Below are 16702 nucleotides of genomic sequence, written 5' to 3'. Positions count from 1 at the left end.
ACCCTTTATGCAAATCAAACCATCTAATCAACTAAGTGTATTCGATTATACGTCATTCTATTCAAGGTCTACCTAAATCTCCTTCGTCAAGATTTAACTTAAGTTTCCAATTCAATCTAATTGGTGGCTAGTTAATCAGAAGCATTAAGAGCAAAAGAAAATAAATAACTTAAATCCATCAAACATAAGCAAAAGAGAGATAAATAAATCAAACTACGTACTGAGTTCAATCATAATCTTAGATAAACAATTTAGTTTCTCATCAAGTCACAAATCATCATCAAATAAAGTTTAAACATTGAAACTAAACCAAGAAAAATAAAGAATAAAGAAACTCCAAGAGTGAAACTCTTGATCTCCAAATCTTCTTGAATCCTTCAATTTCCTTTCAGCTCCAATGAGACTTTTTTTTTCAATGATTTTGTGGCTTGAATCTCAACTGTCAATCTAGTGTCTCCTTATATCCTAAAAGTCTTTCGAAATGTTGCTTTTGTAGGGCTTTAAAGTTAGGCCAAGTTGGGTGAAGAAAAAAGCCTATTCTAATCAGAATTTCCTCATCAAACTACGTGGGTCGCGACCTTAACCATTTAATAAAAGATATCGTAATTGTTTTAAGACTGTTGCAGTGCTTGAATTTCGATAAGATTTTTTACTACCTTTCAAGCCGAATTGGGCAAAGTGGTTAACATAAAAGTTGTAACTTTTTTTTTTGTTTTTAATGGTCCAAGAGTCATCTCATTTAAAGCTCTGTAGAGAGCGTTATGATCAAAATATCGAAATATATGCAGTGGAAGTCTGCACCTTGAAATTGCTCTTCTTCTTCCATTAAAATTCTTCTTTCATTAAACACTTACAAAAGCACAAATAAATCAACAACCTATCCTAATCACATTAACACCAAATTAAGCATAAAATTAACGAAGATTAGATTGATTCACCTAAATTAACTAACCCAAAATAATTAAATAAAACCTACTAATATCTATACATTATTACAAGAACTAAGTTAAAATACTATTAAAACTATATCCAAATAACTCTATATCATAAAGTTATCAGTCATTTAGGGAGCATCTTATTAGTTGTTTCTATTGAAGAATGATGTTTGTTGGTTTGGTCTTTATTTTTGTGTTTTGATTTCTAAAAAGGGACACTCGCGCTAGCAAAAACCAAGTACCCTACAAAGAGGAGAAGATGAGCAAAGTCTTGAAGAGATCCTTGCTTGTGTTGAATTGCACATTGTTAGCCTTGGCAATGTTGGTGGTCCCTTTATAATGAGGCTTTACTTCTTGAAAAGTGAAAGGAGGGCCTTGGGATCGAGCTTTTCTTCATTAAACCTCCTTTGTTTCTAGCTAGTGTTATTATTTTACTAGTGTGGATAACTTTTTGTATGCTTATGGTGTTATTCACCTCTTAGTCTCTACCTCAGCTCTGATAGTTTCAACCCAATTGGCTTTTACTACTACTTTTGCCTTTCTACTGGTCAAGCAGAAGTTCACATCTTTTTCTATCAACTTAGTTTTTCTGTTAACTATCGGAGCAATGGTTCTTGCTCTCCATATAAGTTTTGATCACCCAGAAAAAAAAAATCCAACCATCAATATTACTTGGGATCTTTTATGACACTTGCCACTTCGGCACTTCATGGATTTGTGTTACCGATGATTGAGTTAACATACAAGAAAGCAAAGTAGATTATTTCTTACTCCTTGGTAATGGAGATGTAAATGGTTATGTCATTTTCAGCTATTGTTTTCTGCACCATTGGGATGCATTTTCAAAAATAATTTAAGGCAATTTCAAGAGAGCTTTGCTTCCGGTGACAGAATCATTAGCTATATTATTTTTCCATGAAAAGTTCTAAGTTGAAAAAGATATATTCGAAGCTTTATCTGTTTGGGTGTCTCTGTCTTACTTCTATGGTGAGCTCAAAGAAAATAAGAAGAAAAATCAAGCTTCGGAAACAAAAATGGCCTAGTATGTACTTTGGAAACCCTTAAGCATGGTGTTGACAAGGTTTCGATGTTTCAGCATGGTTGTATCTCTCAAGTTTTAGTGGCTCTCAAGTTATTTTGCATCTCTTTTAATTCCAAGCTTTTCAGTTTTGTCATACACATTGTTTAGCTTGTGTGGTTCACGTCTACTAGCAAGAGTGTACTACCTTCACTTGTATATGCTGGTGGTTTCTATAGGTGCTTGTAAATATTGCTGGTATATGCAATTTATTAATACAATCTATATCTTGGTTGAGAAAAAAAATGGTTTATGAGTCACTCCCATTTAATTATGTTATTAAACTAGGAAACAAAATTAGTAGTTATATGGAATTCATCATTTTTAAAGCTACATACTTGCTAAGGTAAATTACTTGTATCCATATAAGCCAGTTCACACTGTAGATTTTACCTACAACAACATTTTCTAAACCACATAGTATATCGAAATTTGATCTAAACAATATCGTACAAAGCCAAACATAATAAATATTACCAACAACATTCTATCCACGTGGTCTAATAAAATCTAATCAGTACAACAAAAAGCTAAACACAATAAATGTCACCCACAACGATATTTTCCTAACCACATAATGTAACAAAATTTGATCCATATATAACTTCGTGTAAATTCAAATGCACACATATTTTTTTTTTTGAAAAAATATAATACAAAAAGCGTGATTAGATATAAAAATAAATAAAATTTTGATAAATTGTATGCATGATTTCTATTCTTTTATAGATAAGGAAATACGTGACTCTTTCTAATTAGAATATTATATTTTAATTATTTATTCATTTTAAATCAATTACGGTATTACTTTTGCTTTATACTAATTTGTCAATCAAAAAGTAAGTAACAAAAGCGTAATCAAACGAAGAAATCAAGCTTCGATCCATCTTTTTGGATTTGGAATTTGTATATAGTGCTGGCATAATAGGACTTAGGGTTGTTGATGCAAAAGCACAAGATTTTATAATTTTGGGAGAAAGAGAGTAAATGGCTACTGGATGCGGTTTCTGTTTTATATCTCTAAAACATTGTAAACAAAGAGAGAAGGTCACACTAGTTTCATTCATAGTCAACAAATATATATACAGCTTCATTATCATAAATCATCAATAGATATAACACTTGTTAATAAATGAGAAACAAGTGTAAAACATTATTATCATAGTAACATGCATAGCTACACGTAGTGGTCTTCAACACTAAGCAAAAAACATACAAACATGCATGATATCCAAGTGGATTGTCACTTGTCATTGTCTCCACTTAATACATGCAAGCATTAACTCCAACACAAGAATGGGTAGGCAAATTGAATGCTTTTCCTTCCTTGAAGCACCGCATTAAACATGAGGAAAGTATTGTAGAATATTGGGAATTGCAAGGGTTCATGTTTTCCATCCCTTAAAACGTTTTCCTGTATTTCATTTTTCTCATTTAACATAAACATATCCTCAAATCACTGAAGCTTTTCCGGGACGTGTTAATCCTAGTCCTTAGGCCTTAAAACACATTAAACTCTTAATTACTGGTAGTTGCGATGCGACTGTGCCAACTGCCACCAAGCAGTGTATTTCTTTATAAAGTGTTGGCCTAGGGGGTGGAGATCAGACTGCCACGGCAAGCTGCAGAGAAATATGGCAACCAAACCAGGAGTTCTCACTGACTGGCCTTGGAAACCTCTTGGGAACTTCAAGGTCCTTGATCATGTTTATTTACATTTGTTAAAGTGTGATTGGAATTGTATATTATATTGACTGATCACTGCTAGGACGCATTGTTTGCATGGTGCAGTATGCTATCTTGACTCCATGGGTGATTCACAGCACTTACTCTTTGGCGATGAGTAAAGGGGAAAAGGAGGCAGACCTTGTCTACTACCTCATATTCCCATTTCTTATGACTAGAGTCCTTCACAATCAGATATGGATTTCTGTTTCTCGTTACCGAACTGCCAAAGGAAACAACAGGATCGTTGACAAGGGCATCGACTTTGAGCAAGTTGACAGAGAAAGCAACTGGTATTAGTCAGTAATTAGCTCTAATTAATAGCTATGTTATTCTTCTCTTTCGATTTGAGACTGATATTCTGAAATGATGGATGGTTGGCAGGGATGACCAGATCATTTTAAGCGGAATTCTGTTCTACCTGACAAATATGATAATACCAGGAGCATCTCACTTGCCCCTATGGAGATCAGATGGATTTATAATCGTAATTCTACTCCATATGGGTCCTGTGGAGTTCCTGTACTATTGGTTGCACAGGGCACTGCACCATCATTTCCTCTACTCTCGTTACCACTCCCATCACCATTCTTCCATTGCCACCGAGCCCATTACCTGTAAGCTACAACTCTAATCCATGTCTTGGTACTAATGAATTCCAACGCAAGACAAATCAGTTATACATGGTTCTTTTTTGCAGCGGTCATCCACCCATTTGCCGAAGAAGTTGCGTACTTCTTGCTCTTTGCAATACCTTTAATGACAATGGTGTTTACCGGAACAGCTTCCATTGCAGCAATATTTGGTTACCCAATTTACATTGACCTCATGAACAATATGGGACACTGCAACTTCGAACTGGTTCCAAAGTGGGTCCTCTCGACCTTCCCCCCTCTCAAGTTTCTCATGTACACCCCCTCGTAAGTTTTACCATTTGATCATATATACCTAAATTACCTGAATTAAAACTGTTCTTTTCCGTAGCATGATCACTGAATTATTTTTCCAGGTATCACTCTTTGCATCATACTCAGTTTCGGACCAATTACTCGCTATTTATGCCCATGTACGATTACTTATACGGTACTGTGGACGAGTCCTCGGATGATTTGTACGAGACTTCACTGAAAAGGCAGGAAGAGTCACCAGACATCGTACACCTGACGCATCTAACCACGACAGACTCCATCTACCATTTGCGGCTCGGCTTTGCTTCCTTGGCCTCCAAGCCCTACGCTTTCAAGTGGTACGTCACCATGGCGATGTGGCCTGTGTCATGTTGGTCTGGTGTCCTTACTTGGTTCTATGGCTGTACATTTGTTTCAGAGAGCAACACCTTCAATGACCTCAAACTGCAATCTTGGGTGGTTCCAAGATACACCATGCACGTAAAAACAATATCATGTTTCTCTCCTTCCTTTTACCCCTCTATATCTTTTTCTTTCAGATTGGTATACTTATCAATTTGATTTACATGATCGTTTTCCCAGTACCTCCTGCAAAATAAGCAAAAAGATCTCAATTGCATAATCGAAGAGGCTTTACTAGAAGCTGATAGCAAGGGAGCCAAGGTGGTGAGCTTAGGCCTTCTAAACCAGGCATGTTTATGCTTCCCCAATCATCATTCCCTCCTCCAATTACTACTTTAATTTCATACACCTTCAAACTAAATCAATGTTAATTATGCAGCATGAAGAGCTTAATGGGAGTGGAGAGCTCTACATCCAGAGGCACCCTCAGCTTAGAATCAAGCTGGTGGATGGGAGTAGTTTAGCTGCGGCTGTGGTGGTGAACAGCATTCCCAAAGAAACAACCCAAGTTCTCCTGACAGGCAGGATTTCTAAAGTTGGTTATGCCATAGCCCTTGCTTTATGCCAGAAAGGTGTCCAGGTACTTCAAATTTTTATTTTTATTTTTTTTAAAATTAAAAGATTGCATTTCTGAAACAGGGAAAGCACCCTGGTGATTACAGAAACAGCACTTGATTTTAAGATGTTATGCCCAAACCAGCATATCATCTCGAATCAGGTTTGTCAATCAACAAAAAATCAAACCCGTAAAAACATCCCCTGACGTCTATGTACAATTAAGCAAAATCAATCAACCAAAACAAACACAAACACAGTGGATGAGTTTCCATGTATGGTTGCCTGTTCCACCAGATCATTCAAAGACAAAACCAGAAATATGCACTCAACATCATGATTCAATAACTCAAAAGCATCTGAACTTAACTCAACATGTAAGATCAGTTCTTCACATCAGGTTCAGCAGGCGAGAAAACACCATCAAACCTGGCCTTAATCTCTCTGAAGAGCAATAAAAAGTAGGGCATGCAGAGCTGTTCAAACCATGTCTTCTGACTCCATCATTTGCTAAACATTCGGCTGCTTGGTTTTTTTTTTTACTCTAAAACTGCTCATTAACACATCAAGATTGCCCTGGTTCGGCCATGAGATAAACTCAGAAAGTACAAATTAATTTTGATGATGAGGCAGGTGGCCGCAATGAATGAGGATGAATACCAGAAGTTACAACACAGTGACTGCCAGTTTGGTAAAAACTTGGTTCTTGCAGAAAACTATGACCAAAAGGTAAATTTGATGAAAAATTTGGTCCCAAGCCCCCAACTCCTAATCTCATTTATAGAATCAGGACAGGTTATAATTTGCAAACTTTGGGCAGATATGGTTGGTGGGGGAAGGATTGATAGACAAAGAACAGCTCAGGGCAACAAAAGGGACAGTGTTTATTCCCTTCACGCAATTCCCACCAAAGAAACTGCTCAAGGACTGCTACTACCACACTACTCCTGCCATGGTGGCTCCAAAATCTCTTGACAACATTCACTCTTGCGAGGTTAGCATATACATGTACACGTCTATTTTCCCCTATTTAGTTTATTTTTTTATTTTAATTTGGCACATGATAAACAATAAAAATGATGACAGAATTGGTTGGCAAGAAGGGTGATGAGTGCATGGCGGGTGGCTGGGATCGTTCATGGTCTGGAAGGATGGAACGTCCATGAATGTGGTCAAACCATGTTTAGCATGGACAAAGTTTGGGAGGCCACTCTCCGCCATGGGTTTTGCCCTTTGTCGCTCTCTATCTAATGATGGCCCATTGTCTCACAGAAGAACAATAAGAAATCTCTACTCGCACAAGGCTTTTATGTTTCGTAAAATTTACCAGCAATAAATTGGACTTTATATTTATAAAGTTCATGCTATTTCTATTCATATACACACGTATGCATGCATATATATGTAATTTTTTTAAATAAATAATATTTCTTATTTTTAGTAAACTTTAAACTTAATTATGAAAAACGTGAGAAATTAAATTCAGACATAATGCAACACATGACGAAATGACAAAATATTCCTACATGCAAAATATTCACAAAAATAAATTGAAATTTAAGTCAAACTAGAAGGTCAAAAATGACAATCAAAGGAAAAATGTGTTCATCAGTGAATTATAAACATAAACAATTTGATTCCTAATATAGATTAATAAATTCGGAAGCGTCAAGAAATATTATTTTAAGCGTCAAGAAAGCTTGGCTGGCTGCATTTCATCATGGGTTTCACCCTTTGTCGCTGTTTGCAGTTAATTAACAATCCTTTAATTATTATATAATATTATTTTTTTGTAATATTAAAAAAGATTAATTAATTCAATAATAAGCACTATTATACAGGAAATTAATAAAATATAAAGATTTAGTAGGTAAAATTAATTTCATGAATTACGAAAACTTTTGTCCCTTTTTTACAAGCAAATTTATGTGTTTGCACTAAAAATAGCCAACCATTTTTTCGTTGTATATTATTAATTTACCTTACATTTATTATTTGACGATACATTATCCGAATAAACAAAATGATATAATTCATAAATAAATAAAAAATTACGACAATATCGAACAATAAATATTACCCAATTTAATATTTTTTTATTTTTCTGATTTTGACATATAACTAATTAATTATAGCATTGTAATACTATATATTCTAAAGGCACCTAATATAAAAATAGGTTAAAGCACTTTATATTGGACTTGGCTCCTTTCTTTGGTTAATCCTTGGCCTTGCAATTTGGGCTTGGGCTTAATCTTATAACTATCATGTCTATGATGTTCACATAATAAACAAAAACATAATATTAAAAAATAAACCTTATACTATTAAAAAAATTAAAAAGAGAAAAAAATAAAAAAAAAACATGAGGGAAGAAAAGAAAAAACAACAAAATAAAGCAATATATAATCAAAACTAAGGGTTTAGAGTTGATGGAAAGTAGTTTGTTGTGCTTGCATTTCGAGTAAAGAGATTGTTGAGGTATTTTGACCCTAAGAAAATTATATTGAAATATTCAATTTTTTCACTTCACTTTTATATTTTGCAGATATGCTTGGTGGGAGATTGGTTGACCCAGAAAGAACAGTTGAAGGCAGCACAAGAAACAATATTCATTCCATTTTCCCAATTCCCACCAAGGAAAGTTCGCAAATTAAGATTGCTACTACCGCAGTACTCCGGCCATGGTGGCTCCTAAATCTCTTAAGAACATGCACTCTTGTGAGGTTAGTGCTGGGATTCATCCTTATCTTAAGATGCAAGATTAATTCCAATAAATTAATTTTTCTTTCCTACTTAAAGTGATACAGAATTGGTTGCCCAGAATGGTAATGAGGAGTTGCTGGGATAATTCATGGTTTGGAGGCCACTCTTCAACACGGGTTTTGTCCTTTGTCAATCTCCACTTAGAGCCTTGAGGAACAAATATTAATATATCATTTATATTTAGATGATAATTAATAAAGTCCTTGTAATTTATTGTAATGTTTTCGAATGCCAATTAATTGATTTTATAAACATCTATAGGGATAATCTCAAATGAAACATCTTTTAATAATTAAAATTTAAAATTTCAATCTCTGATTTGAATTTTAAGATGAGGTGTGAAAATAATTTATTGTGTAAAATTTTTATTATTCTTCAATAAAATCAAGTCTGAATGAAATTAGCAATTTTTCTGGTACACGTTGATTAAGCAAGTTAAAAGAGTTTATATAATTACAACAGAAGGGGGGAAGGGGGACTATCCTTTTTGAAGTAATTTCGATGCCCAAGAGTCTGCAGTCCATTTATTCATTACAGCAGATTTGAATCGACATTTATGTACTCTTTTTTAGTCAATCGATAGACTCATGCTTTTAAAAAAATTATAAAATAAGTTGTATTGATAAATTTGTCTTATAATTTTTCAATTAGGTCTATACTAAAGAGTTTATATATCCATGATATCTCTAATGTAATTGATATGAAGTTTCTTTTATCAATATTTTAACAACAATATATATGTTTTGATCACATAATTTCTGAAGCTGCTTAGCTTAATAATCAGTAATTAATATTATTTTGAGTTGGGTAAAATTAAAAATGAATTTAGTCTCTCTTTTCTATATTAGATTTTGACTTTGCCCATTGCTGTAGATATTCCTATTAGCATTTGAAGTTTGATGGATAGAGCATTTTTATTTTTTAATTGATCATATTAATTATTTCGTAAACTTAGTTTAGCTTTGCAAATAATCAAATCTTTAAGGTGTTACCTTCTCTTTCCCCACCCCTTTTTATTTAATGACAAGTTGGTCCTTTATTTGTGATAGGTCGACACGTGGTCATGCTACATACCAAAAAATCTTATGGATGATAGGTCCACACGTGGTTATATTACATACCAAGAAATCTTCTACTTACCAAAGAACATCTCAAACCACATAAAAAACGAGCCTAAAATTAGGTTTTCATGTTCATACTTCTTTAATTAATTTTCATATCCAATTATGCATAAAATCTTTAATAATCTTTTTGATACATATATATGTTTAATCATGACTTTGGGTTCAATTTTTTATACAAACCGTAAGGATGCTAGGCATTATTGCCCCTTTCCTTGGAAAAATTGATACCGGTATGACTTTTTTTGACCAAAATTGAAGGTAAATGTAACAATCTTTACCAAAAATCTAATTTATACACTTCTGTAAAAAACTAGGCATTGCATATGTCACTCACAATAATATTTTCTTAATTATATGATCTAACGATATTTTATTAATATAATTTTTTAAAAGGTCAAACAGAAAAGATGTAACCATAATAACATTTTTTAATTGCATGATCTAACGAAATCAGATTCATAGAGAGTGAAATGCAGATGTCATTCAAGAAAATGTTTTCTTCGCTATATGGTATAACGAGATTTTTCATAATTAAAAGATATAAATATAAAAATTGAACTCACCTCTATTATTTTTTTATTTCTTTTCAATACATTTATTATGAAACTCAAAACTATAATAAATTATAACAAAAGCTAAATTAAGAAAGTAATGGTAATGAGAATTGAACACAAATGCAATGGCTGCTTTTCTTTTCTTGGTTTAATAGTAGGTCAGTAGCTTCTATGTGTGTGCAGCAACGACTCAATCACTTTAAAGGCTTATATATTTAAATGAGATTTTTTTAAAATTAAAAAAAATAAGGTATTTTTTATTGAAAACAAGGAAGAAAGAGAAAATAAGGATAAAAGAATTCATATGTGAATATTATAAATTGCAAAAAAATAATTAATTTTTTCTTTGGTTAATCCGTGGCCTTAGAATTTGGGCTTGAGCTTAATCAAATAACTACTATGTCTACAATGTTCACATAATAAACAAAGACATAATATCTAAAAAAAAAAACTCTTGTACTATTCAAAAAAATTCAAATTAGTTATTATACTTTTATTGTGTTCAATTAAATCTTTATACTTTTATTTTGAGTCAAATAAGCCTTTATAAGTTATAACTAATAATTGACTTAGTCAAAATATCATTTTTTATTTTATGACACATGACGTTGAAATGACATGCTAACATATCATAATTGATGACGATGTAATATATTAACATATTTATAATTAATGATAATGTGATATACTAATTTAACATGATAATATGACCATGTGATATTTTTAGCTCTTCATATCAACGTTAGTGCCATGTGGATATAAAGTAATAAGTGATATTTTGATTAAAGACAATTAATCAATCATTAGTTATAAGGATTTATTTGACCTAAAATAATAATACAAAGACTTAATTGAATGCAATAAAAAATAAAAATTTATTTAAATTTTTTTGAATAGTTTAAATAAAAAATAAGAATTGACAAACTTATTTGAGCATTATACCATAAACAAATGAGTTAATTGGACTCTGATTGGTCTAGAATTTTAGGCTAAATTTAATTAAAATGGTTTATGAGTCAGTTTAAGACCTTGATCGGGATTGTTAGAAAGTAACTTTTTTGACTCTGAGAACCAAACTTGACAAACTGAGCAATGCCTGCTTTTGCTTAACATGCCCATTGGAATCCACCTCCACATTCTGTTGGCTCGGGCTTCCCTTTAGCATGCCCTTAAATTAGGTAGAAATTAAACCTAACTTGATGTTTGGATTGAAGTACTCAATTTCAGAAAAGAAAGGGCATACATGAAATAGGATAATTGTTTGCCATAACTTCATTCATTGATAAAAGCAATAAGGGAATGGGAAAGGTCTCTAGTGATTGGCACCTCCTTGATGGCAACAATCGAAATTGTTCAGATGATATCACCACTATTCATATTGCCAATCTTCCTCTTCGCATCACAAATTAATGGCTCTTCACGATTTGTAGAAATCATGGCAACGTTGTTGATACTTTTATCCTACAGAGACAACCTCGTTTTGGCAGGGTCTAAGGTTTTGCTCGTTTTGCTTCTCCGAGTGAGGTTTACAAGGTTATGAGTAGATTAAATGGAGTCAGATTTTTTTATCATCGGCTGGCCTTGAATCTAGCACATCAGTCAAATCCTAGGCCTGCCACAAGAAAGAGACCTTCATTCCCAAACCAACAAAGCTCTCATAGTCAGTCTTAAGCTAATCCCAAACAAACCCAAGTTATCCCCAATTCCCATATTTTCCCTCACTTAATTCTGAACTTCAACAAAACCAAGCTTTTAAATCTAACACAAATTCTTCTGCTGAAACTAATAGAGGTAAATGCTATCTTCAAGCTTTAATGGGGCAACAACCTTTCCCTCTTCCTGTTGAACAACCGTTGACGTCTTTTCCTCCTCCCCTTTCCATTGAGTCGTCCAAATTTCGCTTGGGTCACATTGAAGATGAAGCTCTTCATTGGTTAGAGAGTTATGTTGTGGGTTACTACAAAAATAAACAGGAACTGGAGGATGTGTTAAAATCTTTCAAATGCTGTGGAAAATTGGGTTTTGATGTCAAACGATTATTTGGGTTTCATTACCTCATTTCTTTTCCTGATAATCTGACGTTTGAGCAAGGTAAATCTACAAATTGGGACTGGCTTGATGAATGGTTTTCTAATGTTCAACCTTGGTCCCCTAATGTGGAAACTAGAAAAAGGCATTGTTGGCTTTCAATTTCAGGGGTTCTTGTTCATGCTTGGAATAATAGCACTTTTTATTGAATTGGTGCTTTATGGGGATTTTATCTCTGTTTGGGAGAAGAATCATCTAAGCTGAATTTTTTTGAGAGAGGCACCATGCTCATCACCATAAACAAAAAAAAAAAAAAAAAAACCATTCAAGAACATGTGCATCTAGCTATGGGTAATTTGATTTATCAACTTTTTGTAAGTGAATTTTCCACTGATTGCCCAGGTTGCTTGCCAAATCTTGAAGATGACTTTCTATCTTCTAATACATCATCTCCCAACGATCAGCATGGCCTTACATCATCTTCTGATGGGGATTTTTACAATAGAAAGGCTATTGTTTCAAATGAAGCATAGGCCATATGGGATGTTGGCTTACAATTGGGATTAATTCCAAGGTGTTTGAGGACATCATCCTTAATAATCTTTGGAGTATGGAAAAATCTTCCTTGTAAGATTATTTCTTTTTTATTTTTGAATCTTTTGAGTTTTTGCCTATTAGATTGGCTTTGATGGTTGCTGATTGCTGACATTTTCATTTCTATCGTCTGGTTGGGTTCCTGCATTGTCATTGGATTTTAGTTAAGTTGTTATGTTTTTCTGTCCTTCTGGGTTTTGCAAGCATCACTTTTTTTTTCTGCTTCTTCTCCTACAATGTGGTTGCGATCTTGGAACATTCATGGGATGGGCTCCTCATAGAAATTTAGCTCTCAACAACATTGGTTAGTTTTTTAGTCCCATATTTGGTCATTGTTGTTGATTTCTCATCCAACTGCATATATCATTAACAAGTAATATAATAGAAAGTAGAATTCATTTCTACAAAAAATTGAATTATTTCCTAATTGTTAACTATAAAAATTATAACATCCAAACAACTTAATTATTAAAACGAAAAATTGAAACTAATAATTAAAACTAATCTAAAATTTATTAACAAAATTATTTTATTAAATTCGAATGACTTCCAAACCTAAGATTATGATATCTCTTAATAGTTTTTCTGATTATTGTCTCTATCTCTTAACTTAATTTAATAGATTAAGTTGCTAACTTAGAGTCCTAAATTATTTACAAGTCTCTGTCAAGTTTCTCATAAAACTATCTCTGCTAACTAATTTACTATATGTCTGTACAAATTAAATTAGAGAAAGATTCATTAAGTTCAAACTCTAATTTTGGCTACGTATGGGTTATAGATGTATGTTTACCCTATATGCAAATCAAATCACCTAATCAATTAAGTGTATTCGATCATACGCCATTCTATTCAAGGTCTAGTTAAATTTCTTTCATCAATGTTTAACTTAAGTTTTCAATTCAATCTAATTGGTGATCAGTCAATCAGAAGCATTAAGAGTAGAATAAAATAAATAACTTAAATCCATCAGACATAAGCAAAAGAAAAATAAATAAATCAGATTACGTATTGAGTTAAATCATAATCTTAAATAAACAATTTAGTTCCTCATCAAGTCACAAATCATCATCAAATAAAGTTTAAACATTGAAACTAAACTAAGAAAAAAAAATAAAGAAACTCCAAGAGTGAAACTCTTGATCTCCAAATCTTCTTGAATCTTTTAATTTTCTTTCAGCTCCAATGAGACTTTTCTTTCCACGATTTTGTAGCTTGAATCTCAACTATCAATCTAGTGTCTTCTTATATCTTAAAAGTCCTCCGAAATGTTACTTTTGTAGGGCTTTGAAGTTAAGTCAAGTTATGTGAAAAAAGAAGTCCATTCTAATAAGAATTTCCTCATCAGATTACCTAGGCTGAGGCCTTGACCATTTAAATAGCAAATATCGTAATTGTTCTAGGACTACTGCAGTGCACCAACTTCGACAATATTTTTGACTACCTTTCAAACCAAATTGGGCAAAGTGGTAAACATGAAAGTTGTAACTTTTTTTTTTATTATTTCTAATGGTTCAAAAATCATCTCATTTAGAGCTCTGTAGAGAGAGTTATGGTAAAAATACTGAAATAGATGCAGTAAAAGTTTGCACCTTGAAATTGCTCTCCTTCTTCCATTAAAATTTTTCCTTCATTAAATACCTATAAAAGTACAAATAAATGAACAACAATATATCCTAATCATATTAACACCAAATTAAGCTTAAAATTAACTAAGATTAGATTGATTCACCTAAATTAACTAACCTAAAATAATTAAATAAAACCTACTAATTTCTATACAAGAACTAAGTTAAAATACTATCAAAATTATGTTCAAATAACTCTATATTATAGAGTTATCAGTCATTCAAGGAGCATTTTATCAGTTGTTTCTATTGAAGTATGATGTTTGCTTGTTTGGTCTTTCATTTTGTGTTTTGATTTCTAACAAGGGATACTCGCACTAGCGACAACCAAGTACCCTACAAAGAGGAGAAAATGAGCAAAGGCTTGAAGAGATCCTTGCTTGTGTTGAATTGCACACTTTTAGCCTTGGCAATGTTGGTGGTCCCCTTATAATGAGGCTTTACTTCTTGAAAGGTGAAAGAAGGGCCCTCAGATTGAGCTTTTCTTCATTAAACCTCCTTTGTTTCTGGCTAGTGTTGTTATTTTACTGGTGTGGTGACTTTTTGTATGCTTATGGTGTTATTCACCTCTCAGTCTCTACCTCAGCTCTGATAGTTTCAACCCAATTGGCTTTTACTACTGCTTTTGCCTTTCTACTGGTCAAGTAGAAGTTCACATCTTTTTCCATCGACTCGGTTTTTCTATTAACTATCGGAGCAGTGGTTCTTGCTCTCCATATAAGTTCTGATCGCCCAGCAAAAAAATCCAACCGTCAATATTACTTGAGATCTTTTATAACACTTGCCACTTCAGTACTTTATGGATTTGTGTTACCGATGATTGAGTTAACATACAAGAAAGCAAAGTAGACTATTTCTTACTCCTTGGTAATGGAGATGTAAATGGTTATGTCATTTTCAGCTATTGTTTTCTGCACCATTGGGATGCATTTTCACAAATAATTTGAGGCAATTTCAAGAGAGCTTTACTTCCGGTGACAGAATCATTATCTGTATTGTTTTTCCATGAAAAGTTCTAAGCTGAAAAAGATATATTCGAAGCTTTATCTCTTTGGGGTTCTTTGTCTTACTTCTATGGTGAGCTCAAAGAAAACAAGAAGAAAAATCAAGCTTCAGAAACAGAAATGGCCTAGTATATACTTTGGAAACCCTTAAGCATGGTGTTAACAAGGTTTCCATGTTTCAGCATGGTTGTATCTCTCAAGTTTTAGTGGCTCTCAAGTTATTTTGCATCTCTTTTAATTCCAAGCTTTCGGTTTTGTCGTACACATTGTTTAGTTTGTGTGGTTCATGTCTACTAGCAAGAGTGTACGACCTTCACTTGTATATGTTGGTGGTTTTGATAGATACCATGTAGTGCTTGTAAATATTGTTGATTTATGCAGTTTATTAATGAAATCTATATCTTGGTTGAGAAAAAAAATGGTTTGTGAGTCACTTCCATTTAATTATGTTATTAAACTAGGAAAAAAAATTAGTAGTTATATGGAATTCATCATTTTTAAAGCTACATGCTTGCCAAGATAAATTACTTGTATCCATATAAGACAGTTCACACTGTAAGATTTTACCTACAACAACATTTTTTAGTACACTACTTGATAGATTTTATATAGAATGATTTTTTATTAATTGATATTTAATTTCCATTTTCAATACACTACTTGTTATTAGTTATTCACAATGATTATGGTTATAACTTACTACCAACAAAGTCAATCATAACTTCAAAAATTAGAAATAAGGATAATTAATTTTTTAGAATACTAAAATTTTACTGAGAAATAAAAAATAAAAAAATATTTGAAATTGGAATTGGAATATGAATAATATATTTAATTCTTTGTTAATGACTTTAAAGAGTTAAGATTGATTATATATATGAAAATAAAATATGTCCTAATAACTTTTTCTAAATGACAGAAAGAAAGATTTTATACTTTAATTCACTTCATATTAAATTAAAATACAATGCAGTGTTTATTAAGTAAATGCGATGTGTAACAAGATCATTCTTACCTACTTACATGGTCTATTTTAAATATTAATGTCGTTCATAACTAATAGTGCCGCAACTGATGTCTTCCAACTCCGAACTACATAAATTAAATGTGACGTACGACTTAGGCCATGAATATATGTTTTTAGTTTAAAGGAATGAATGAAGATTAAGCTGGTTCATAGCAAATATATAGGACCACAATTGATGTGTTCCAAACTACATAAACTAGATGTGGTGTGTGGCTTAGATCATTAATATCTCCTTATATGGTCTATTTTAAGGTTTTATGTTTGATGCATTGATAATTTATAAAAGTTATACTTTGTCAGTCAATCACAAAAATGACACATTATCATTAAACAAAGTTAAAATTCATTAAATCCTTAAAAATAAATATCAATAA

The 16702-nt window shown here is 32.5% G+C and overlaps 1 protein-coding gene and 3 pseudogenes across 2 annotated transcripts; all 4 read left to right on the top strand.

Annotated features, from left to right (window-relative positions):
• The first annotated feature begins 1191 nt into the window (after window positions 1-1191).
• LOC108660605 (purine permease 1 pseudogene) lies at window positions 1192-1978 on the top strand (annotated as a pseudogene).
• A 2133-nt stretch (window positions 1979-4111) lies between these two features.
• Window positions 4112-5226, top strand: LOC148763889 (very-long-chain aldehyde decarbonylase GL1-5 pseudogene; annotated as a pseudogene). Its single transcript, XR_016024488.1, has 3 exons — window positions 4112-4355; window positions 4439-4658; window positions 4748-5226. The product of XR_016024488.1 is annotated as a very-long-chain aldehyde decarbonylase GL1-5 pseudogene (transcript).
• A 195-nt stretch (window positions 5227-5421) lies between these two features.
• LOC18607120 (very-long-chain aldehyde decarbonylase CER1-like) lies at window positions 5422-6872 on the top strand. The gene is made up of 4 exons (XM_018115332.2): window positions 5422-5628; window positions 6237-6332; window positions 6424-6597; window positions 6690-6872. The coding sequence occupies exons 1-4, from the start codon at window positions 5422-5424 to the stop codon at window positions 6852-6854; spliced, it is 642 nt and encodes a 213-aa protein (XP_017970821.2). The 3' UTR covers window positions 6855-6872.
• A 7774-nt stretch (window positions 6873-14646) lies between these two features.
• On the top strand, window positions 14647-15690 carry LOC108660604 (purine permease 1 pseudogene; annotated as a pseudogene).
• Window positions 15691-16702: the final 1012 nt, after the last annotated feature.

This window comes from Theobroma cacao, chromosome 2 (assembly GCF_053813885.1).
Source record: "Theobroma cacao isolate CCN51 chromosome 2, ASM5381388v1, whole genome shotgun sequence".
NCBI lineage: Eukaryota > Viridiplantae > Streptophyta > Magnoliopsida > Malvales > Malvaceae > Theobroma > Theobroma cacao.
This window is presented reverse-complemented; position numbering and strand designations above follow the sequence as displayed.

What these genes read in the sequence shown, in the direction of transcription:
- LOC18607120 (XM_018115332.2), top strand. Translation starts at nt 5,422, where the DNA reads ATGCAGCATGAAGAGCTTAATGGGAGTGGAGAGCTCTACATCCAGAGG. An exon ending in TATGCCAGAAAGGTGTCCAG is followed by an intron (nt 5,629 to 6,236) that starts GTACTTCAAATT and finishes ATGATGAGGCAG; the next exon opens with GTGGCCGCAATGAATGAGGA. An exon ending in CAGAAAACTATGACCAAAAG is followed by an intron (nt 6,333 to 6,423) that starts GTAAATTTGATG and finishes AACTTTGGGCAG; the next exon opens with ATATGGTTGGTGGGGGAAGG.